We start from the raw sequence: 19,865 nt of genomic DNA on the forward strand, positions 1-19,865 counted from the left end.
ATGTTCAAGTATTAGTCAATGCATGTACATTTAAGATATTATTCTTTTAAAATGTATACAATTGAAGACTTTCTAAGAAAGCTGGTCCTAGCAAAGCTGATATTTCTCAAGTTACCAAATTATTTGAAACTGATACTAGACCACCCTCTTGCGTTTAGTTCACAAGGAATCCTCCTTTCAATCAACCATTTATCCAGCAAGCTCTTGAAATGCTGCCTTCTCCAAGACCTACTAATGAATCTATGCTGACACATAATTTCCATCAAATAAAACAACTCATAGTTTATGGAAAACAAGTGTTATTTACATTTTATTTTTAACAGTTGTTTGTCATTCTGTCCTTTGTATGTTGCATAGATCAGGGGTAAGAAAACCTTTTCTTTAAAGAGCCAGACAGTAAATACTTCAGGCTTTAAAGACCATAGTTCTCTGCCATAACTACGCAACTCTGCAACTATAGTAGTGTGAAAATAGACATAGAAAATACATAAACAAATGAACATTAAGTTTTTCAATAAAACTTTATTTACAAAAACAGGTGGCAGGCCAGATTTGGCCACTGGCTGTAGTTTATTAACCTCTGGTATAGATTATCACAGTCTGCTTTAAAATACTGCAGTGCAGAGACTGAGACAGATGTATTTAATTTTATAAATTGGTGCTATGTAGATACCAACAAATGCTTCCAAAACTATATCTGTTTGCATACTTCAGAAGAATTACATAAGTTTTACTAAAATCACAACAAAGATTCTTCAAGAATAAATCAGCAAAATCAGGACATCAAGTCATAACGAAGTTTCAAGTTTGAAGCAGGCACAATAATCATAATACTAACCATCTTTTTTATATAAATAAGGGAATATTAACTACCAAAATGTTTCCTTTTTTCCACTTACATACAATACAAAACATATTCTGCTTTTATGTTGGGTGAGGGAAAATCTGAGTTTTAAATAAATTCCCAAGCCTCAAGTAAACAGAAGAATAGTAATAGTTACTTTATGAAAACTCAATGAGCTAAGTACTAATCACAACATTTTTAATCTATAATTCTCATGCTTCTGTCTTTCCCATGTGCTTTTTCTTCCATGATGAATGCCCTTTCTCACTTTGCCTGGTAACTTTAATTTGTTATTTAGTTCTTAATTTAAACCTAATCTGCTCTTAGGAAATACTCCTTGCATGTGCCATCTTCTCTACTCAAACTGCTATTGTGGGTTGAGGCCCCTTTTTTATACTGTTTGCATTCTGTAGTTAACTCAACTACAGAAGTTCACACATGATATGAAAAAAATTTTATTGTCTGATTTACAGACCGAAGTAAGACACTATTTAATCAAATTCAATGTCCTACCACCACCGTTTTCTTACCATAATATCTCCATTAATAAGTTATTACTAACACACCATTGTAAAGCAATTATACTCCAATAAAGATGTTAAAAAAAAAAAAAGAGGAGAACAAAAATAAATAAATAAATAAAAATAAGTTATTAGCTTTGACTGGTAGTACAAAATCTTAAAGTAGGTTCTTCAGGAAGCTTCATGAGAGCTGTAATTCTTGAGTTACCATATATCCAAAAATATACATCTGTGGGCTTGGATTTTCATAACAGCCTAGCTGACAAGGGGACACATCTTTTCTTTTTTAATATAGTAAAAACTATTCTATTCTATTCCAGTATCAACTTGTGGTGGAAAAGTCTCAGTCCAGCTTGATTTTTTTCCCATTGGTTCTTCTTCTATGTAATTGTAGATTCTCTCTTTATCCTTGAAGTTCAGTTTTGCACCAGAAAAATACATTATTCTTTTATTTTATGTTCTCTTTTTTAGAAATACTAATTATGTGAATATTTGATCTCTGTTGTCTATTTTCCATACTAGCATCTTCTCTGTAATAGTTTTTATCTCTGACTTCATTTAGTGTGATTCTTTTCTTAACTCTGATCTCTGTATTGCTGATTTTATTTTCAGTAGTGTTGATTCTTTAACTTACTTTTGCTAAAACGCTTTTCACTTTTTTAATGGGTCCACCTTCAGTCTGTTTTTTTTTAGCTCTGCCAGCTCATTTTTCATCTAATTTTACATTTATTCATCTCTGATCTCTTATTTCATCAGTACCATAACTTTAATTTCTTTTTCTTTTAACTAGTCCTATTGTATTTTCGCTCTCCTTTTAAAAAAAAAAAAAAAAGATTTATTATTTATTTATTTATTTTATTTTTGGTTGCATCGGATCTTTCGTTGCAGCGTACAGGCTCTTTGTTGTGGTGCATGGGCTTCTCTCTAGTTGTGGTGTGCAGGTTTTCTCTTCTCTAGTTGTGGAGTGCAGGCTCCAAGGCGTGTAGACTCTGTACTTGTGGTGCGTGGGTTCCAGAGTGTGTGGGCTCTGTAGTTTGTGGCACACAGGCTCTCTAGTTGAGGCACACGAGCTCAGTAGTTGTGGTGCGCAGGCTTAGTTGCCCTGTGGCATATGGGATCTTAGTTCCCCGACCAGGGATGGAACCTGCGTCCCCTGTACTGTAAGGTGGATTCTTTACCACTGGACCACCAGGAAAGTCCCTAATTTCTTTGAAAATATAACAAAGTGTTATCTGAAAAAAATCTCCCATTTCCTGAGATAATTCTTCTTCTAAAGCATATTCTTCAAGTGCTTTTACTTGTTGGTTCATGCCTACCTCTCCCATCTGCTCCTGATGCTTCCTTCTTATGCCTGTCATTTCATCTTTTTAACAGTCTCTATACATGGGACCCATGTTCAGTCCATTTTGCTTTTTGCTGATTTCTCAGTTTTGAATATGGGTAGTCTTATCCAGGTCTGCTGATTTTCTAGGAAGGGTGGGGAAAAATTTACCTACTTAAAAATGTTTTTTATTATAAAAATAATACAGTATCATTCCAGAAATCTTTGAAAGGTCTAAAAGAGATAATTTAAATCATCTATAATCTTATTATTCAGAAATAAGTCCTCTTTACATTTTGGGATATTTATTTCCAGTATTTTCCATGTATGTATATTACTTCCATAGCTGAGAGAGTAATATACTCCTACATCGTATTTTTTTCACTCATATTATCCGTGAGCATTATTCTACATTATCATGCGTTTTGAAAGTGTCATTCTAAATAACTGTAGTATATCCCCTCATGTGACTATACCATCTTTTACTTAACAAATCCTCTAAACATGGGAGAGAAAGACGTGCCCATCATTGCTTTTTTTTTTTTATAGTTATCCTATTTATATTTTTGTATCTATGGAAAAATATGGCTCTGAGCTCCCAAATTACAAAAAAGAAAAAAAAACCTGCATTATTCTTCTTTACAACTAAACACTAAGAAAGAGACTAATGCTTTTGACCAAGGCAGAGTAGCTGAAACTCAATTTTGCCCTCCTGCCATAAATCACTAAAACACTGGATAAAACATGTGAAACATCTGATGTCAGACATAACACAATGGGTAGCAAAGGACAGCAATCCCTGAGATGTGGGAAGTAAATAAGGCAAGCAAGTATTATATTTCCCCTGGCTTTCCATCTACAGATCATTTCTAGACTTCAGCACAGCAGTCTAAATGAGTTGAGGAGACAATATCAGGGTTTTGGAAAGCTGAGGCAGTTGCAATTTGTATGGTACAGTTCAGTAAGGAGGAAGTTATACAGAGAAAGAGCTGCAGATAATCTACATAGAAAAGGTCTGTAATCTTTAGTTGAATGTAAAATTGCACATGTATATGATGAAACTTGACAAGACTGGGGAGAGAACAATCCACACAAAGCTGGGAGATGTAAGCATTCTGAACAGCCAGAGTAGAGAGACTTCAGTGAACACTAAGAGGGGGGATTCAGTAGAGAACCTATAAGGGTGACATCCAGAAGAAGGGCTAAAACAGTCCTAGAGTAAAGGTTACACTAGACACGATAACAAATTTTAAAAACAAGCCTCAGAAGGATCAGGATGACCTGCAAGAAAAAACCACTTGCCAGTAAAAGTCAACAGTCTTAAAGGAAATAACAGAGACTCAGTGCAATAATCACAATGTCCATCATCCCATCACAAATTACTAAACTTGCAAAGAAGCAGGAAAATATGACCCACAACCAGGAAAAAAAAGTCAGACCATAGAAACAAAATCAGAAATGACAAGAGATGATAGAATAAGCAGACAAGAACTTTTAATAAACTGACCTCTGCTTTTGGGAAGACAGAGTAGCTGTATATTCCCCTGTTCCTCCTGCTATGTACAATTTAAAATCCTGGAAATTATATATAAAACAAACATAAGAAAACACTGAATAGGAGAAAGAAAGAAAAACAGCGAAGGACCTCAAGACCTGAATAACAATAGAATGGTGAGTTCTCTAGTCTTCTTTTGACTCATGTATCTCAGACTTAGAAGTGAAGAAGCCAGCGACCCAGAAATGCCAACGGACACAGACAAATGAGGCTCCAACAAAAGCCTGCTCTCTTTAGCCAAAGGACCAGGAAAATGGCAGCGTAACAAGAAAGAAAACTTTTAGACAATAACAGTTCTACTGCAGCAAACACCACAGAAAACTGTGGTGCCACCTCCACCCATTCTAGCAAAGGCTGAAGGGAGCCTTGAATTAAACTCTCACAAGGATGTAATGAGGCCCACAAACACTCCTGCCAGGCTAATGTCAAAGAAGGAAGGCCAGGGACTTCCCTGGCGGTCCAGTGGTTAAGACTTTGCACTTCCAGTGCAGGGGATGCAGGTTCGATCCCTTGTTGGGGAACTTAGGTCCCACATATGCCACGCGGTGAGGCAAAAAAAAAAAAAGAGATGGAAGGCCAAGTAGGGAGCTGGAACTTTCATCCCTGCCAGTCAATAATGAGCATCCTCCCCATCCCCACAATGTCAGTGGAAATTAAACCCCTCCACCAGCAGTAACATGGAGTACCCTTGCCTCAGGTGTCAATAGGCTGAATAGGGAACCCAGACTTCTACCTATGTCTGGCAGTAACAAGGCAGTGCCTCTCCTCCTTCCAGAAGAGTGTCCAAATAGCCAGTTAAAACAGAAAGTTTAAATAAGATCCACAAAGAAGATATACAAATGGCCAAGAAGCACAGGAAAAGATGCTCGACATCACTAATCATTTAAAAAATGCAAAGCAAAACACAATGAAGGGGACTTACCTGCTGGCGCAGTGGTTAAGAATCCGCCTGCCAATGCAGGGGACATGGGTTCGAGCCCTGGTCCGGGAAGATACCACATGCTGCGGAGCAACTAAGCACATGCACCACAATTAGTGAGCCTGTGCTCTAGAGCCCGTGAGCTGCAACTACTGAACCTGCACACCACAACTACTGAAGCTCGTGCACCCTAGAGCCCACGCACCACAACTACTCAGCCCACGCACCACAACTACCGAAGCCCAAGTGCTCTAGGGCATGTGGCCAACAGATGAATGGATAAGCAAAATTGGTATAAACATATAATGGAATATTAGCCTTAAAAGGTAATGGAATTCTAACTCTTGCTACAGCATGGATGAATCTTGAAGTCATTATGCTAAATGAAATAGGCCAGACAAAAAAGGACAAATATTATATGATTCTACTTATATAAGGTACCTAGAAATGACAAATTCACAGGGACAGAAAGTAGAAAGGTGGTTACCAGGATCTGGGGGAGGGGAAGAATAGGGAGTGATTATTTAAAGAGTACAGGGTTTCAGTTTGGGAAGATGAAAAAGTTCCGGAGATGCATGGTGGTGATGGTTGCTCAACAATGTGAGTGTACTTAATGCCACTGAACTGTACATTTAAAATGGTTAAAGTGGTTAATCTTATGTTATGCATATTTTACCACAATAAAATATCAATTAAAAAATATAAGATTCAAAGTCTCATGACAAGTTATGAAATCGTCCAAGTTTTAGTTGAAAATCACTCATACCAAAAACCACAAAGACCTCAAACAGAATATAAAAAGACAATCAAATGCCAACATCAAGATGACAGAGATGTTAGAATTATCTGATAAAGATTTGAAAGCAGGGTTTCCCTGGTGGCGCAGTGGTTAAGAATCCGCCTGCCAATGCAGGGGACATGGGTTCAAGCCCTGGTCCAGGAAGATCCCACGTGCCACGGAGCAACTAAGCCCGTGCGCCACAACTACTGAGTCTGAGCTCTGGAGCCCGCGAGCCACAACTACTGAGCACACGTGCCACAGCTGCTGAAGCCCGTGTGCCTAGAGCCCATGCTCCGCAACAAGTGAAGCCACTGCAATGAGAAGCCCGCGCACTGCAACAAAAGAGTAGCTCCCGCTCACCACAACTAGAGGAAGCCTGTGCGCAGCAACAAAGACCCAATGCAGCCAAAATAAATAAATAAATAAAATAAAATTTATAAAAAAAAAAGATTTGAAAGCAGACATGATAAAACGCTTCATCAGGAAATAATGACTATGCTTGAAACAAGGAGAATTACTACTTCATGATAAAAAATAACTTTTAAAAGTTCCATTCAGAAGCAATATTGAATCATTTTAAATCTGTATGCAACTCACAACAGAGCCTCCAAATATGTAAGGTCAATGACAGAATTATAAGAGAAATGGATAAATTCACAGTCATAGTGGGAGATGTTTTCCATAAGCCTCTCAATAACTGATGTGAAAAATATATAAGAATAAATATTTGAACAGCATAATTAACAAACCTATTGATAATTTAATGGGTATTATATGTATCACACAATAACTGGCAAGTACTCATTATTTTCAAGAATGCTGAGAATATTTATAAAAATTATCCACATATTGGGCCATAAAGCAAGTTTCAACAAATTTGAAAGAACTGAAGTCACAAAGGGCACATTCTCTGACCACAATGCAATTAAGCATTTATTAAGAAAACAGTAACAAAAGGATAACTAGAAAATTCTCATATGTTTGGAAATTAAGAAATAGACTTCTAGATAATTCATGGGTTAAAGAAGAAATCACAATGGAAATCAGAAAACACTTTGAACTTGAGAGTGGAAATACTAAATATCAAAACTTCATGGATGCAGCTATTCAGAGGGAAATAAATAGCCTTAAATGCATTTAAGAAAGAAGGTTAAAATGAGATAAAAATTAATCTCAGTAAATTTTAAAAAAGAACAGCAAAATAAACTCAAAGAAAGTACAAGAAAAAAACAAGAAACTCCCTATTTAAAAGGCAGTAAAAAGTATATGTAAGAGTTTTCTGTTTTGTTTTGTTTTCCTTTGCTTTTTACAAGCGGTTTCTAGAGGAAATGTACCTGATCATTTCCTATATCCCTTCTAGTCCTATGGCTTCTTTTCTTTTTTTATAAATTGTGGTAAAATACAAATAACTTAAAATTTATCATTTTAACCATTTTTAAGTGTATAATTCAATGGCATTAAGTATATTCACAATGCTATGCAACCATCACCATTATCCATTTCCAGAACTTTTCATCATCCTAAACAGAGACTCTGCACCCACGAAACAATAACTCCCTTTTCCCCTTTCCTCCCAGCCCCTGGTAACCTCTATTTTACTTTCTGTCTCTATCAATTTGCCTTTCCTAGGTACCTCATATAAGTGGAATCATATAATATTTGTCCTTTTGTGTCTGGCTTATCTCACCTAACATGTTTTCAAGGTTTATCCATAATGTATCACATCAGAATTTCATTCCTTTTTATGGCAGGACAATATTTCATTATATGAATATATTATATTTTGTTTATTCATCTATTGATGGACCTATGGCTTGTACTATTTTTAATATTTATTTATTTATTTGGCTGCATCGGGTCTTAGTTGCAGCACACGGGATCTTCATCGTGGTGCGCAGGCTTCTCTCTATGGCGCCTGGGCTCTAAAGCGTGCGGGCTTAGTTGCCCCGTGGCATGTGGGATCTTAGTTCCCCGACCAGGGATTGAACCCATGTCCCCTGCATTGGAAGGCGGACTCTTAACCACTGGACCACCAGGGAAGTCCCAGACCTATGGCTCTTAATAACATATTAGTCCTCCTCATCATTCTTACTATCTTATGAAAATATTGTTCACTAATGGCTTATGTAAGTTTTTGGTCATTTTGCAATACTCCAAGCAACAAATCACAAATTCTTGTGGTGAATTACAAACTTGTTATCACTCAGTTTACAGAGGAAAATGTAAAGGAGAAAAAGGATTTTACACTGTACTTTTCCCCAAAATAAATTTCTATCTTGTTTATAATCTCTTTTTATTAAACTAAGATCCTCTATTTGTTTTTTTTTTTTGTTTTTTTTGTTTTTTGACAAAAATTGTAGCAATATTTTATTGGCTCTATTTGTTTTAAGTCTATCTTAAAACAAAGTTTTGATATTTAGTATTTCCACTTCTACTATACCTGTCTCTCAGCTGGGCAAAATGAAAGAGTAATGCTAGCATGTGTGAATAGGTAAAATGAATATGAAACAACTTTGCCTTACAAGGGAAACTTCATATGCCCACCAAAAAAGCTCCAGGGAAACCAGCTCTAGTGTACATTTCATCAGACTGATGTTTTGTTACATGTGAAAAGTCTTTTAAATAAATGAGACCTTTCAGATATTTTCTCATCCAATCTGGTATTTAGTTTCCTGGAAATTTCAGTTCATATTTAATTTCAAATTGTGTATTATCTCAGTTCTTGTTGGATCTCAAATCAGATTATTCATCTCTTTGGTTTTTCTTACTCTTTAAAAAAAAGTTAAGGGTGGGAAAGGGAAAGGAAATTAAATTCAATCTGGTCAATTTAGTTGTCTATTAGTAATGCTATTATATGTTAAAGTATGACAAATAACTGACCAAAAAATAAGGTTTGGGGTTAAAAAAAGTACAGCTACAAAGTTCCCTGAGAATCTTTTAGTTTGTTTCATTTGTGAGCCATCTCTTTATATTTTGTGTATTTTATGCTACATGAAGAAACTATTTTTAGCATCTATTTTTCTTAGCTTCCTTGTTTATATTTTGGTATCTACATACACCACATTACTTTGGATTCCTGGCGTGGAGAAAACATTGCAAATCTACCTTCTCCTCAAATGTAAAACATGAATACAAAGGGGAAAAAATTACTAACAGCATAAATCTTCAAAAAGTACTTTTTCCTACATCTGAAACTATCTCAGAGAAACTAAAATCTTCTGGGAACCTAAAATTGGTTAAGGAAACAGATGTTTGGTAGCACAGGGAATAAAGCTTAGCACTAACAATAGCTCCAACAAAAGTATATTTCAAAAAGATTGTCTGACTACATCTTCAGAATATTTGAATATAAAATGTTTTTACTCCTCCTTCTTGGTTAAGAATTTTTGAGGTTTTAGGTCTTTTTAAAAAAAAAAAAACAATTCTATCCTTTCTTTAGATATGTTGTTATGGACAGGGAAAAATGTGCCTGAGAGTTACAGGAATTATATTTTGGCATATACGCTTCTTTTTGGTAATTATTTTACCAAAAACATTTTGCTTTGTGTTATAGGTATCTGTGTACATAGTATATGCCCAACCAGATTATAAATGACTTGCAAGCAAGAAACACAACCTAGTTAATGATTATATTATCCATTATGCCTAATGTAGCACTTTGCACATAGTAGGTTCCGAATAAATATTGGTAGAATGTAGAATTATTGAATAATCGTGTAAAAAATTACTAAAATTAACAGTGAAAAAGAAGGCTACTTTATTCTTCATCATATTGTAATAAAGCCTATTTTAAACTCTATGCAGTGATGATACACACAAATATTTAAACTATTTATGTACCTCAACTTGACATAATTTCATGATAACTTGATGGCAATCACATTTAAATATATTACAATATTTTTGTAATAATGCTACTCCAAAATAGCAACTTTAATAGCTGGGAAAACATGTTAATGGCCATTACCTGAAGGAAACAAGGAACATTAAACATTTTTTCAGAAATCAATGTATAAGTTGAAACATTCCACTATAATATTTATAAGCAAACCTCAAATTAAAATTTATAAAATGCAAACTATCAAATGCTGCAGCTGGACAATAATTTAGACTATATTTTGTAATTTTTCCTGTGTACATATTGATGAATACTATATAAAAAAGATTCTTTTCTCCTTTAGAGTCTTTAACTATTACCATCAAATATCAAAATAAATTCTGCTTGAATGCAAGACCATAGCAACCCTATAAAAGCCCTTGATTATCAATCAATATGTTATTAGTCAGTGAACATAAGTAAGTGACTTTCCTTACCTTCAGGACAGCTATGAATGGTACAAAGTTAGCTCTTTGGAGTCCATTCTTATAGAGATCTGAAAGAAAAAATTAGTATTAGCTTTTCACTTCACCTAAAACATGTTAGCTTATATTTTAGCCTGGCAAATAAAGCCTTCTACTGATGAAAAAGATAAAGAAGCAAAAAAGAAGAAAAATAACCAAAACTAATCTCTATTCTGGTACTATACAAAATTTATTATATTCTTAATAACAGAAAAAATTAACAATCACAGAAAGAATATCAAAAGGCATTCAATCAAATTAGCTTTAAACTATAATAAAAAGCAAGAAAAGAATTTGGAAGATATCACGAATGATCCTAAATCAATAATTCAACATAAAAAAATGATCTATTTAAAAGTATTTAATATTTGAACACACAGATTCTACTGAGAAACAAATTATATTTTCCTTTTCTCATCTATAATAAAAGTTCTCAGTACAGAAGACTGTGTAACACAGTTTGCCATTTAAGAAAACACATCAACAGACAGAACTGTGCATATATTTATATCAAGTTGATATATTTCCATTAAAGTAAATAACATTAAGGCCACTTTCAAAGAAACTACCTAAAAATTAAAACTCCATTCTTAATAGACTGTAAAGTTAATGTAATTATATATCATAAACAGGTAGTTTTTGTTGCCTTATAATAGTGTTTTTTATATATATGTATATGTGCCATGGTGTATGTATATTCATACGCATATATACACACATAAACACACATATTGTTAAGAATAAATAAATGGAAAGGAGAAACAAATTTTAAGCTTTGCATACTTTTTGTTAATAATGGAGACTTGGAATATTCTTTTCAGAAGGTTGAATTTTAATTGCACATAAAACATTCCTTTTAAGGAATTCCCTGGCAGTTCAGCAGTTTAGGACTCTACGCTCTCACTGCCAAAGGCCCAGGTTCGATCCCTGGTCGGGGAACTAAGATCTCACAAGCCGCACGGCACAGCCTAAATAGATAAATTAATTACATATTCCTTTTAAAAGTCAACTCTATAAAGTAATGAGATTTAAAAAATAAAAAAGTATAAAAATGAGAACAGTAAAAAGTTTTCCAAATTATAAAAATCACAAGTTAGTTTGTGCCTCAATTTTTCTTTTTAAGTATTACATTATGGGATCCTTTCTATATTTCCTTGTTTAAAGAAAATTTGATAACTAAGATTTCAACTGCCACATTTACTTATGGAAATAAAATATGGTCATTAGGAAACATTTATTCTCTTTAGAAAAATATTCATCATAACATCATTATAGTGAAGAAAGTATTTGCATAAGCTCTTTGGTTAATTAAGGACTACAGGCTTTAAATTCAGTTACATTTAAAATTTTTATTTAGTGAAATTATAAAAGGTAAGATAATGCAGGCTTTAAATTCAGTTACATTTAAAATTTTTATTTAGTGATATTATAAAAGGTAAGATAATGCTAGCCAGGATCTCTTCAAAATGAGATCTTTTTTTCCTACAATCAATACCTCGAATGAGTAAAATGGGTAAATGCAGGAAATGGGTTTAAAGTTAGGTATTTTCATAGTCTTCCCTAATTACAAAGTTGCTGGGGAAGGTGCATAAAAACACTGCTATACAATAAGAGTTGACAGCCATGATTGCCAGTAAGTGGTAAAAATCAAAAATGAAATACATGGGCTTCCCTGGTGGCGCAGTGGTTGAGAATCTGCCTGCCAACGCAGGGGACACGGGTTCGAGCCCTGGTCTGGGAAGATCCCACATGCCGCGGAGCGACTAAGCCCGTGAGCCACAACTACTGAGCCTGCGCGTCTGGAGCCTGTGCTCCGCGACGGTGAGAGACCCGCGCACCGCGATGAAGAGTGGCCCCCGCTCGCCACAACTGGAGAAAGCCCTCGCACAGAAACGAAGACCCAACACAGCCAAAAATAAAATATAAATAAATAAATAAATTTATTAAAAAAAAAAAAAAAATGAAATACTTTTTTAAATACACTCGATGTTTATAGCAGCTTTATCATAAGAGCTAAAATTGTAGCTTTATCTGTAACAGCCAAAAACTAGAAGCAATCCAAATGTCCATCATTAGGTGAATGGATAAACTGTGGCATATCTGTGTAATGAAATACTACTCAGCAATAAAAAAGATAAACTATTCATACACACAAAAAAATAGATGAATCTCAAAATAATTATATGGGGTAAAAGAGGCAAAACCCTTCTACCCCTCAAAAAAAAAGAGTACCATACTGTGTGATTCCACATATATATAACTGTAGGAAAAGCCAACTAATCTATAATAATCTAAAGCAAATCAGTTGCCTGGGAAAGGGAGGGATTGGGACAGGGATGGCAGGGAGAGATGAAAAAGGGGAGGAGGAAATTTGGGGTGTGATGGAAATGTTAATTATATTGTTGGGGTGGTGATTTCACAGATGTATACATATGTCAGTATTTTTAAAATTGTATCCTTTAAGTATGTGCCATTTATTGTATGTCAATTATGCCTCAATAAGCTCTTTGAAAATTTATTAGAGAAAGAAACATACACAACACTAGTGAATATCAAAAAACAAAATGTTACAGAATTAAAACTAAAATATTACAGTAATAAAAGTTTATGTTAAGGTAACATTTTGGTCTTACTCACGGAATATCTTTTTTTATGGACATATAAGGCAGGCTCTGACATGTAGTTTAACAGGCATGAACCGTTCAGTAGATTAATGACAATGAGAAATGTAAAGGCCCACTTGTAATATTCTTGATTAAAAGATTTCCACTCAGCAAAATTAAAGTAGAATAACAATGCCTTTAAGTCTTTGAGATTTAATTTTTAAAGGGTTAACTTTTTTTAAAAAATCAGCCTTTACAAGGATATATAATTCAAACTTTATGTTCTGGGAAGTATTTTCTGAACAAAATTCTAAACAGAATTCATTTGGCTTGAAAACCTTTAGGTTTTTACAGGACACTTAAGTGAAAAAGGACTGTACTCATTAAATTGAAGAGTTTTTTGCAATTCAAATATTATGCTAATTATCAATACAATAGATCCATCTCCTGAAATGTTATTTAGCTACCAAAATTTTTAATATTAGTTGTTTAATATTATTTTTCTTAGACATGAAGATTTTATAGTACATTTATATCAACATTTGTCATTATTTACTAAATATTATTTTAAAATTCAACAGAAGTTCTTGCCTATTATTTTTCAATGATCTCTAAACAGAGCTAAATGAGCACTTGGCCATATAAGACAGAGTACTGGAATTATGGGACATTCTTTTTTTTATAAATTTATTTTATTTTTTATTCATTTATTTTTGGCTCTGTCAGGTCTTCGTTGCTGTGCGCCGGCTTTCTCTAGTTGCGGCAAGCGGGGGCTACTCTTTGTTGCGGTGCACAGGCTTCTCATTGCAGTGGCTTCTCTTGTTGCATGCAGAGCACAGGCTCTAGGCGCGCAGGCTTCAGTAGTTGTGGAGTGTGGGCTTCAGTAGTTGTGGCTCTCAGGCTCTAGAGTGCAGGCTCAGTAGTTGTGGCGCATGGGCTTAGTTGCTCTGTGGCACGTGGGATCTTCCCGGACCAGGGATCGGACCCATGTCCCCTGCATTGGCAGGCAGATTCTTAACCACTGCGCCACCAGGGAAGTCCCAGGACATTCATTTTTTGAGAATGGTATAAGAACCTCTACATTCTCCACAATGAATAACTGCAATAAGACTTATAGATGAAATACATGCAAAGAGGATTTATAAAGTAATTACAAGGATCTACATAAATACTTTGGAGATGCACATGGATATGCAGATCTTTTCCTTAAAAACCCAGTGTCAAAACAACCAGGATGCCCACTTATTTATATAAGTACATATGGATTTAGAGTAAGAAAAACTTTTAAGATAGGTAAATAAAAGTTTTCCTATAAATTAACACAAAATAATTATATGGCTCTATGGAACCAATCTGATTTACCTTTCCAGGAGATTCTTATTTTAGTATAGATTAAAAGAAAATGGAGCCTTTAGGCCACGTAAGCAGGAAGAGCTACTTAGCTTCTTTTTAAAAATCTAACTGGAGTTCAAACAGTATTTTACTAGATGTATAGATAATACAGCTAATTAAATGTTCCCATTTGATGGTATATTACAATTTTATATTCAATTCAACATACATTAATGAATTCCTATTATTTGTCTGCACTGAAATGAGTGAAGACAAAAGATAAATAAAAGGAGGAACTAGCATTTAGAGAACACCTACTAGGAGCCAGGCAATTTGCTAGACACTGTACACAAATTACAATAACCCTGCATAGTAAATATTTCTACCTCCATTTTACAGATAAAGAAACTGATACTCAGAGTTTTTAAAATAATTTGCTGAATTCCCAGCCAGTAATTGGTATATCTAGAATTTTTGAGGAAGGTCTTTAATGAAGTTAAAACTCATAGGCTTTTTCAGAACCATGTTGTGACCAGCTGGACTTGTCACAGCTGACAGACACAACCAGATCATAACCATGATACAAGGTAAAAAGGGATACAAGGTATAAACATACTATATAGAACACGAACTACTCATTTTACCTGGGTTCAAAGGCAGCTTTGCAGGTAACAATGGGACTAGAGCACCTTGGAAAAATAAGCGGGGTGCCACCAAGCAGAGAAGAAGGAAGCGTATCCTAGGCAGAAGAGTCAGCACAAGCTCATGACTTTACCTCTACCTTCTTTTCTAATACTATACAATCTATTGCTCAAATCCCACATTTTCTAACAAGCCTTCCTTGAATCCACTATCGTGGACAGACTTTTAGAGTGGCCTTCCATAATCCCAGACCTGGTCATCATAGCTTTATATGAACACTGAACACCAGAAAAAAGGGACAGTTATCCCTGAGAATAGGAAACAAATGCACTTAGTGTCTGGGGAAGTTTATAGCACTCTGCACAAGGAGAGGGAACCCAAACAGAGCCTGGAAGTCTCCCCAGCTGAGGAGATAGGTGAGAGTCCAGGGAGGAAAAAGCAGCTAGAGTTCACAGAGCAGCATACCAGAGAAAAGACAGCTGCCCAGTGAAAAAGCTCTAAAGATCTGCTGAGGGTCCCAGTTAAGTCCCCAGCTGAGTACTGATCAGCATATGTGTGTGAGGAAATTACCTGAAGCCAGGAGAAGAATCATCTGAAAGTACTCAAGGAAACCATCACTGGGGCTCACACATGGCTGGGAAGAGAGCCTGTCTCCACCAGACAGACTGGAAAACCTCTAAATTTATAGGGCATTGAGCAGAAGACTGAAAAGGGATTTATCTCAGTAGTGAGAAAAATTAGTCCTAGACTAAATGTGCTCTAGTCTTGCCATACAAAACTTAAAAGCAATACCCAAAAGAATCAAACTGTTTGTAAGAAAGAAAATAAAGCTCAAGAATATTTATAGGGATATAAAAATATCCAATACCCAACAAAGTAAAATTCATATTGTCTAACATCTAATAAAAAATTACCAAGCATGCAGCGAAACAGGAAAATATGACCCAGAACAAGGAGAAAAATCAATTGACAGAAACAGACTTAGGAATGACATAGGTGATAAATTTAGAAGACAAGAACATTAAAACAGTTATTGCTGTATTCCATGTGTTCAAGCAGCTGGAAGAGCAAGCATATCAAATTAAAACATGGGAAATATAAAAAGACCCAAGAAGAACTTTTTGAGATGCAAACTTACAATATGTGAGACAAAAAAAAATATGCTGGATGGGAATGATAGCAGATTAGACACTGCAGAAGAAAATATTAGTGAACTTTAAATCATAGCAATAGAAACTAGCCAAAATGAAGCACAGAGAGAAAAAAAACTAAGAAAAAATGCACAGAGAATAAGTGAGCTCTGGGACAACTTTATGCAACCCAATATATGTGGAATTGCAGGACCCGAAGGGGAGAAGAGGAGGGGATAGAAAAAATATTTGAAGAAATAATGGCCAAATTATTTCCAAACTTGATGAAAACTATAAACCCATAGATCTAAGTTGCTCATTAAAGCCCAAGCACAAGAAACATGAATAAAACCACATCAAGGCATATTATAATCAAACTGCTTATAATTGGTGATCAAAGGAGGAAAAAAACAAACAAACAAACCCTTAAAAGCAGCCAGAGGCAAAAATATATATTACATACAGAGGAATAAGGATAAGAACAATAGCAACTTCTCATTGGAAACAATGCAAGCCAGAACATGGTAGAGCAACATCTTTAAAGGTCAAAAAGAGAAAAAACAAAACTGTCCACATAGAATTCTATCCTGAGCAAAAATATCTTTTCAAATACAGACTTCTTGTGACATACAAAAGCTGAAAGAATTCATCACCGGAACACCAGAACTGTAAGAAATCTTTAAAGGAAGTCCTTAGGCAGAAAAATAATATTGGATGGAACCCTGGAATATATAAATGAGTAAAGAGCACCAGAAATGGTAACTGTGGGTTAATATGAGCCTTTTTTTAATTATTATTATCTAAATTCTTTTAAAAGATAATTATTTAAAGCAAAAATAATAATATATTGTGGGATTTATAACATATGTGGAAATAAAATGTATGAAAACAATAGCATAAAGACTAGGAGGAGAGAAATGGGTGTATACTGTGGAAAGTTCTTAGACTATACCTGAAGCAGTCTAATATCACTTGAAGGTAGACTGTGGTAAGTTAAAGATATATACTAAAATCTCCAAAGCAAACCATAAAACATTATATAAAACTTCATAAAAATGAAACTACAGAGTATATATTCTTTTGTATAAGGCTTCTTTAACTCAGCCTAATGTTTCTGAAATTCATCCATGTTATTATGTGCTCATTCCTATTCATTGCCAAGTACCAATAGTGTGTTTAGTGACACACAAATTTAAAAATCTGAAGGAAAAATTAGGGTGATCTACACATTTATTGTTGTTGATGTTAATTTTCCACGTGTATCCTTGGCTAATGTTTTCAATGAAAACTGCTTTAGAGATGGCAGGAAGATGAAATTCTCTCCATCAATCCTATGAATAGTCCTATAAATTGAATCCATTTTTGATTCAAATAATAATTGCCAGCCTCCATTTTAGATATCCTATGCCATTTTAAATGGTGCAATCCTTTGTAACAGTGATAATGGGGATCCAGGGAAATTACAGGCTCCACAGACTTTTTTTTTTTTAAGAACCATGAAAGAGAAACTTAATAAAATGTTACATAAAACCTTCACTGCAAAAATACTACCTTATATATTTATTTTCAGTAAAGTCAGACACCAATGAAGTAGTTTTTCACACCAGAGTTTCTTTTTATAACAGAATTCAATGAACAGAAATATCATGACTGGAGTCTTCAATGAGAAAACAAACCTTGGGTATTTTGGGGAATCTCCTGTGCACAAAGAAGACTCAAAACCAGCCAGGCAAAAATTAGTCGCAGAGATTCGAACTCCCCTGTTAACTTTTAGAACCAACTATTTCATTATTAAGTGTGAGAGGCTGAGGGTCAGCCAACAACAGCTTTTTTTCACTTTGACTCTAAAGGTTGTCTTTGGAGTCAGAAGCCCTTACTACCAAATGGGGGGGGGGGGGGTTGGTGTGAGTGAATGGAATTCTTTGAGTAACTTCTTTAGAGTCCTTTAAGTTCACTGTGGTTTTTGCACTGATCTCTACAAAAATTGTATGGCTGAGTCAGTGCAATCCTTAGCATCTCTCTCCATGACTCACCTTTTGCAATAATATCGCACTTATTTCCTGCCACATCAACTACAAAATTAGATGGGACTTGCTGTCAAAGATCTTTTAATTCATTCCTTAATGTTGAAAATACGTCTCCTTTTTGGCATCATAAATCATTATAAATGAACATCGGTGGTAAGGCAGAAAATCATTGTTGTGTAGCTGTATCCCAGGTTAGGAATTTATGTCACTCATTTTGGTGCTAGACAAAAGATGCCCTGTTGTTGAACTGATCTTAGGCTCAAAACTGTTTTCCACAAACCACCACACAATACTTGATTTACCCACAACTGTAATCCCTAGTGGACAAACTCCAGCACCAAGGCCAGGGAGTCAGGGGCACAGGACCCCTGCTGCCATGAACTGAGGACAGAGAAGCAGAGTCCAGCACAAGCATCCTCTGGTGGGGCCAAAGGGACCAGCAGGGCCTGCCTCAGTCAATTTAATCTGACGTTAATAAGCCCACACACATCAGGCTTCGTATTATTACTGTTTGTAGAATATATCTCTTTGCATCCATTTACTTTCAATCTATATTTATATTTAAAGTATATCTCTTGATATTTTTTAATCCATCCTGATAACCTCTACGTTTTACTGGAATGTTTAGCTCATTTAACATTTAGGTCTATGATTTTTTAAAAATATGTATTTATTTATTTATTTAGGCTGCACCAGGACTTAGCTGTGGCATGCAGGATCTTCGTTGCCACGTGCGGGATCTTTAGCTGTGGCATGTGGACTCTTAGTTGTGGCATGCATGCAGGATCTAGTTCCCCGACCAGGGATCGAACCCAGGCCCCTTGCACTGGGAGCATGGAGCCTTACCCACTGGACCACCAGGGAAGTCCCTAGGTCTATGATTTTATTATTTGTTTTCTTTTTGTCTCCTCTACATTTTCTTCCTCTGTTCACCTTTTCTTGCCTTTTTTCAATTATTTGAATATATTTTAAAATTCCTTTTTGTCAACTGGCCTTTATTTTATTCCTGTTGTTCTAGGGGTTACAATATATATAGGCATACCTCATTTTACTGTGCTTTGCTTTATTGATCTCTGCTGATACTGCATTTTTCCAAATTGAAGGTTTGTGGGAACCATGTGTCATGCAAGTCTATCAGCACCATTTTTCCAACATCATTTGCTCACTTCATGTCTCTGTGTCATATTTTGGCAATTCTCACAATATTTCAAACTTTTTCATTATTATTATATTTGTTTTGGTGATCTACAACCAGTGATCTCTGATGTTATTGAAAGCAGCTCTTTTGCCCCTTTCCTCTTTGTCCATTTCGTTCCCCTCTAACCTTAAAAGAACCTAATTATAGGAATGAGATCATTAAGCAATTGAAACTAACTCCCGACTTATGCTCTCTTGAATATACAGCGTACCTTGTCTAACCTGTTGATTATTTTCCTAGATAAAAAGTAAGAATGCATCAAAAAAAATCTTTAAAAAAAAAAAAGTAAGAATGAAGAATTAAGCAGTTAAAAAATTACTAGCTCTCTACACCCAACAGCCTCCTTAGCAATCCTGCAGGCAGATCACACAGGCAAGATAACATCTGAAGAAAGAGTCAGCCAGTCTGCACTCAATGGAGAATGATGCAGAACCAAACCTCCTGCCTTGATGATTCACTGAGATTCTTCGCCCCCATTTTTCCCTTTAAAAACTGTCATGGTGGGCTTCCCTGGTGGTGCAGTGGTTGAGAATCCACCTGCCAATGCAGGGGACACAGGTTCGAGCCCTGGTCTGGGAAGATCCCACATGCCGTGGAGCAACTGGGCCTGTGAGCCACAACTACTGAGCGTGCGCGTCTGGAGCCTGTGCT

At 35.3% G+C, this 19,865-nt stretch overlaps 1 protein-coding gene across 9 annotated transcripts in view; it reads right to left on the reverse strand.

The window, feature by feature from the left end:
• Positions 1 to 19,865, reverse strand: part of AFG1L (AFG1 like ATPase) — a 260,517-nt gene that overhangs the window by 130,592 nt on the left and 110,060 nt on the right. For all 9 annotated transcript variants that reach the window (XM_082404818.1, XM_082404817.1, XM_082404816.1 and 6 more), the window contains one exon: positions 10,256 to 10,314. In XM_082404818.1, coding sequence (XP_082260944.1) covers positions 10,256 to 10,314 — 59 coding nt within the window. The remainder of the gene's footprint in view (positions 1 to 10,255; positions 10,315 to 19,865) is intronic.

Source organism: Balaenoptera borealis (genome assembly GCF_965194805.1).
Source record: "Balaenoptera borealis genome assembly, chromosome: 9".
In the NCBI taxonomy this organism is placed as follows: domain Eukaryota; kingdom Metazoa; phylum Chordata; class Mammalia; order Artiodactyla; family Balaenopteridae; genus Balaenoptera; species Balaenoptera borealis.